This window comes from Vulpes lagopus, chromosome 5 (genome assembly GCF_018345385.1).
Source record: "Vulpes lagopus strain Blue_001 chromosome 5, ASM1834538v1, whole genome shotgun sequence".
NCBI lineage: Eukaryota > Metazoa > Chordata > Mammalia > Carnivora > Canidae > Vulpes > Vulpes lagopus.
The window spans coordinates 130,201,036-130,206,861 of record NC_054828.1 but is presented as its reverse complement, the minus strand read 5'-3'; the positions used below and the strand labels follow the sequence as shown (position 1 = coordinate 130,206,861).

The 5,826-nt window shown below is 61.0% G+C and overlaps 1 protein-coding gene across 1 annotated transcript; it reads left to right on the top strand.

Annotated features, from left to right (window-relative positions):
* The first annotated feature begins 443 nt into the window (after nucleotides 1-443).
* SOX11 (SRY-box transcription factor 11) lies at nucleotides 444-2,160 on the top strand. The gene is made up of 2 exons (XM_041757078.1): nucleotides 444-1,633; nucleotides 1,682-2,160. The coding sequence occupies exons 1-2, from the start codon at nucleotides 498-500 to the stop codon at nucleotides 1,971-1,973; spliced, it is 1,428 nt and encodes a 475-aa protein (XP_041613012.1). The 5' UTR covers nucleotides 444-497; the 3' UTR covers nucleotides 1,974-2,160.
* Nucleotides 2,161-5,826: the final 3,666 nt, after the last annotated feature.

Below are 5,826 nucleotides of genomic sequence, written 5' to 3'. Positions count from 1 at the left end.
TGGGCGGAGCCGGCCCGCAGCCATTGGCTGGCCCGGGGAGTGATGTCACCCATATGACACCCTGATAACTAGTTGGGAGAGAGCCCTCAACTTTTTGCAGAAGGAGCGCGCGCGCCTGGGAGTGCTCGGGGTCCGGCGCTTGCGGCGGGAGCCACGAGCCGAGCAGAGAGGGAGAGAGAGAGAGAGAAAGAGAGAGAGAGAGAGACACACACGGAGGGGTCCCGGGCTGCTCCGGCCGCCGCCGCCGCCGCCGCCGCCGCCGCCGCCTCTGCCTCTCCGGTCGCGGCCGCAGCCGCAGCTTCCCGCGCGCGGGCGGCCGCCGCCGCAGCCGCTGTGTGCAGCCTGGAAGGGGGGGCGGGGGGGAGGGGGGGAGCCGCGGACGCGGGGTACCGAGGACTTTGCAACTTGCCCGGGAAGGTGGAGGGGCGAGAGGGGGAGGGGGACCTCCGCACGAGACCGAGCGGCCCGGGTTGGAGCGCCCAGCCCCGCGGCGGATCATGGTGCAGCAGGCGGAGAGCTTGGAAGCGGAGAGCAACCTGCCCCGGGAGGCGCTGGACACGGAGGAGGGCGAATTCATGGCTTGCAGCCCGGTGGCCCTGGACGAGAGCGACCCGGACTGGTGCAAGACGGCGTCGGGCCACATCAAGCGGCCGATGAACGCGTTCATGGTGTGGTCCAAGATCGAGCGCAGGAAGATCATGGAGCAGTCGCCGGACATGCACAACGCCGAGATCTCCAAGCGGCTGGGCAAGCGGTGGAAAATGCTCAAGGACAGCGAGAAGATCCCGTTCATCCGCGAGGCGGAGCGGCTGCGGCTCAAGCACATGGCCGACTACCCCGACTACAAGTACCGGCCCCGGAAAAAGCCCAAGATGGACCCGGCGGCGAAGCCCAGCGCCGGCCAGAGCCCCGAGAAGAGCGCGGCGGGCGGCGGCGGCGGCGGCGGCGGCGGCGGCGGCGGCGGCGGCGCGGGCGGCGCGGGCGCGGGCGCGGGCGCGGGCGGCGGCGGCGGCGCGGGCGGCGCCAAGACCTCCAAGGGCTCCGGCAAGAAGTGCGGCAAGCCCCGGGCCCCCGCCGCCCCCGCCGCGCCCGCCGCGCCCGCGCCCCCGCCCGGCGGCGCCAAGGCGGGCGCGGGCAAGGCGGCGCAGCCCGGGGAGCCGGGCGGCGCGGCCGACGAGTACGTGCTGGGCGCCCTGCGCGTGGGCGGCGCGGGCGGCGCGGGCGCGGGCAAGACGGTCAAGTGCGTGTTCCTGGACGAGGACGACGAGGACGACGAGGACGACGACGAGCTGCAGCTGCGCCTCAAGCAGGAGGCGGACGAGGACGACGACGAGCCGCCGCACCAGCAGCTCCTGCAGCCTCCGGGCCAGCAGGCGCCGCCGCTGCTCCGACGCTACAACGTGGCCAAGGTGCCGGCGAGCCCCACGCTGAGCAGCGCCGCCGAGTCCCCCGAGGGCGCGAGCCTGTACGACGAGGTGCGGGCGGGCGCGGCGGGGGGCGCGGGCGCGGGCGCGGGGGGCGGCAGCCGCCTCTACTACAGCTTCAAGAACATCACCAAGCAGCACCCGCCGCCGCTCGCGCAGCCCGCGCTGTCGCCCGCGTCCTCGCGCTCCGCGTCCAGCTCGTCGTCGTCGTCCTCGTCCGGCGGCGGCGGCGGCACCGGCGGCGGCGGCGGCGGCAGCAGCAGCAGCAGCAGCAGCAGCAGCGGCGGCGAGGACGCCGACGACCTCATGTTCGACCTGAGCTTGAATTTCTCCCAGGGCGCGCACGGCGCGGGCGAGCAGCAGCTGGGGGGCGGCGCGGCGGCCGGGAACCTGTCCCTGTCGCTGGTGGATAAGGATTTGGATTCGTTCAGCGAGGGCAGCCTGGGCTCCCACTTCGAGTTCCCCGACTACTGCACGCCCGAGCTCAGCGAGATGATCGCGGGGGACTGGCTGGAGGCGAACTTCTCCGACCTGGTGTTCACGTATTGAGCGGGGCCGCCCCCGGCTTCTCGCTCCTTCTCTCCGCGGGGTGCAGAGCGGGGCTCCTCGGGAGGGAGCCGCGGTGGTGATGATGATGATGATGATGATGATGATGATGATGATGATGGTGGTGTCGATGATGGTGGTGGTGGTGGTAGGGTGGAGGGGAGACCAGAAGATGCTGATCTTGATAATGATGTCGTGACACAAAGAAATTGGAAAACGATGATGGGGATTTCGGTGCAGTTAAAAGTGAAATGAGTAGTTTTAAAACATTTTTCCTGTCCTTTTTTTTTTTTTTTCTTTTTTTTTTTTTTTTTTTTGCTCCCCTCCCTTCCTTTACCGTGTCTCAAGGTAGTTGCATACCTAGTCTGGAGTTGTGATTCCCCATCCCCCCACCCCCACCCCCCTCCCCTCCCCAAATGTGTTTTTTTGTAATTACTATTTCTTTTTCCTGAAATTCGTGATTGCAACAAAGGCGGAGGGGACGGGGCGGGGGAGGGGAGGGAGGACCCGCTCCGGAAGGCGCTGTTTGAAGCCTGTCGGTCTTTGAAGTCTGGAAGACGTCTGCAGAGGACCTTTTGGCAGCACAACCGTTACGCTAGGGAGTTGGTTGGAGATTCCTTTTTTTTTTTTTTTTTTTTTTTTCCTTAAGAGATCTTAAAGAACTGGTGATTTTTTTAAGAAAAAAAAAACAAACACAAAAACAAAAAAGGGACCATTGCAACTTTTTTTATTTTATTTTATTTTTTTGGAGGGAGAAAACTGATGTCTTCTATGCATCCGATTCTTAACAAAACTGCAGGGAGCTTGAAAAAATGCAGACTGTACAAACGCTCACAAAAAAAAAAAAAAACTGTGAACTGACTTAAGATCAGAGTTTACTTTTCAGATCAAATTGTTTATGGTTTTACAAATGTGATTTCTACTTGCCAACTTTTTTTTTGTAACTTGTTCCCTTATACCTCCTTGATTGAATACCAGACAGCCTAGACCTCAGTACAAAAGGTATTGAAACATTTTTGATACATAACAGACCTCAGTCTTTTTTAAAAATTAATATATTTTCAGGCGTATTTTTGTACAGTGAAAAGGGAACATTCTTGCTGTGTTTTTTCAGTAAGACTTTCAGGCACTTCTTCCCTTTTGATTTCTTTTTTTCCTCTGTTTTTTTTAGCATGCAAGTATGTTGGTACGTGATGTCCTGGTTTAAAAAGGATTAAAATTTTTAAATAATCCTTGCATCTAAAGGCCTTGTGGTTTAAAAAAAAAAAGCAAACTTTTTTTTGTACAGCTATAGTAGAGATTTGTTCAATATTTGTAGGTAAAGATTTATTGAAAATGGTGATATAGACCTCAGAGCTGTTATCTTAGTTTAAAGATTGTATATGTACTGTACTATACTAGGACTTTATGTATCTCATACGCTGTGATATGTGGATGGGGCCCCAGATGGAAGGTTTGAAACTGGATTCTCGATTTTTAGCAAAAAAAAAAGAAAAAAAAAAAGAAAAAAAAAGGCACATAGTTTAAAAAGTTTCTCATTTTGTGCAATATAATCTAAATAAAGTACAGACCATCTGCATATTTTGTAGCAAATGGTGGCAAAGCAGACTCAATGCACTGTCGACATCATTGCCTGTTTTTTTTTTTTTTTTTTTTTTTTTTTTGTGCTGGAAGTCTGTATCTTGACAATTTTAATAAATCAGCTGGAACTGATAGAAACTCGCATCGCCCATAGTCTCTATAGAAGTCAAACTGGAGGTGCTGGGGTCGCAGCGCAGTGGCGAGGCTCTTGTGTGCGCGGGCGGGAGGCGGGGGTCCGGCTGCGCGGCGGCGCAGGGGCAGGCCCGGGGCTTCTCCTCCGCCTTCCGCGGCTGCTGCTGGACAAGGCGGGAGGAGGGTCCTTCGCTGTCCGCCCTCCCTCGCTCCCCCGTGTCCTCTCACCTCCTCCGCCAGCCCCGTCCCTCCCCACCCTCCGGGCGAGGGGCCGGGGTCCGCGGGCGGTGCGCGTCGCGGTGGCCGCCCTGGGCAGCCCGTGCTGGGGCGCGCAGACCCCGCCGCTCGCCCTGGGGGCCGGCTCCGGGCGCAGCGCTCCCCGGACCCCGGACCCCGGACCCCGCTTCTCCGCTTCTCCGCGCGCGCCGAGGTGGACGCGGGGGCGGCGCGGCGAGGGGATCCGGGCGGGGGCCGGGGCGACCGAGGGGCGCCGGGGGGCGCCGGGGGGCGCCGGGGGGCGCCGGGGGGCTCCGGGGCGCGGGGAGGGGGGCCTCGCGCGCCGGCGCCCGGTTGGCCCGGAACTCGGCCCCGGGAAGGCGGTTCGGCCTCCGGCTCTGCGCCTTGCCCCGCCGCCTCCCCGGGGCGCTCCCGGCCTCCGGCTGGGCCCCCCGATCTCCCCGGGCCCCCCCGCCCCGCGCGCCCGACCCCTCCTGCCCCGGGGCCGCGCCCGCCCTGCGGCCCCACCTCCGGGCTGCGGCTGCGGCTGCGGCTGCGGCTGCGGCGCCCCGGGGGCGGGGGGCGGGGGCGGCTTTCCGCGGCTCCTTGAAACTCCGAGCAGAGTCTCCACCGCCCCTGCCCCTCTTCTGACCTACTGACTCGGTTTACCGAGGTCCGGCCTCACGTTTCCCGAGGTTTGGCGAGACCCGGTGCGGGCGGCCGCAGCCCTCCGGGAACGGCCAGGCCACGGGGCCCGCACCCTCCCGGCCTCCCCTCCCGCCTCCCGGGGCTCGGCCTCCCGGGCGCTGGAGCTGCGGCCTCCCCGGACCTCCCCCGGCCTCCCCCTGCCCTCCCCGGCCTCCCCGGACCTCCCCCGACCTCCCCCTGCCCTCCCCGGCCTCCCCGGACCTCCCCCCGGCCTCCCCCGGCCTCCCTCCTACCTCCCCCGGCCTCCCCGGACCTCCCCCCGGGCCTCTCCCCGGCCTCCCCTGCCCCCCTCTGCCTCCCCGGACCTCCCCTGCCTCCCCGACCTCCCCCGGCCTCCCTCCTGCCTCCCCCGGCCTCCCCGGACCTCCCCCCGACCTCCCCCGGCCTCCCTCCTACCTCCCCCTGCCCTCCCCGGCCTCCCTCCTACCTCCCCGGACCTCCCCCCGGGCCTCTCCCCGGCCTCCCCTGCCCCCCTCTGCCTCCTCGGACCTCCCCTGCCTCCCCGACCTCCCCCGGCCTCCCTCCTGCCTCCCCCGGCCTCCCCGGACCTCCCCCCGACCTCTCCCCGGCCTCCCTCCTACCTCCCCCGGCCTCCACCCCAGCCCCCAGCCCTGGGATGCGAAGCCAACCAGCTTTTGCTGCAGAGGGACAGATTTCTGTGGCTTTCTCCTTTCGGTGAACCCTCCGATTTCAGTAGTACACTTGGGAAAAGAAAGGGCTGATGGTGTTAACAAGGTTCTCAGTTTGGAACTGGATTTCTGAAGTTGTTTACCTTCTTTTTTTGTTCTGTTTTTGTTTTTTTCGTTTTTTGTTTTTTTTTGTTTTTTTCCTTTCAAAATGATAGACTAATGTAGTCATTGGTCGGACATTTATTTGAGCCACGAATAATTGAACCAGCGGTTTACAATTGACAATTCTCTGTGCTGGTGGTTTTACGTGGCGGCCCTCTGCTGCAGTTCTGAAACTTGTTGAAAACACAAACCCATTTTTAAGACTGAGTCTATGTATTTTGAAAATCTGAAAACTTTGCATGTATTTTATGTTTTGATCATAGATGAATCTTGGACTCTTTTTTTTTTTTTGTGGTGGTGAGGTAGAAACTTTAGGTGAATTAGTAACATAATTGGCCTCGGAATGGAAACAAATAGTCTTGATTTCATAATAATAATGATGATGATGAAGAAGATGATGATTTTAAAAAGGCTCTGTAGCTAAGTTC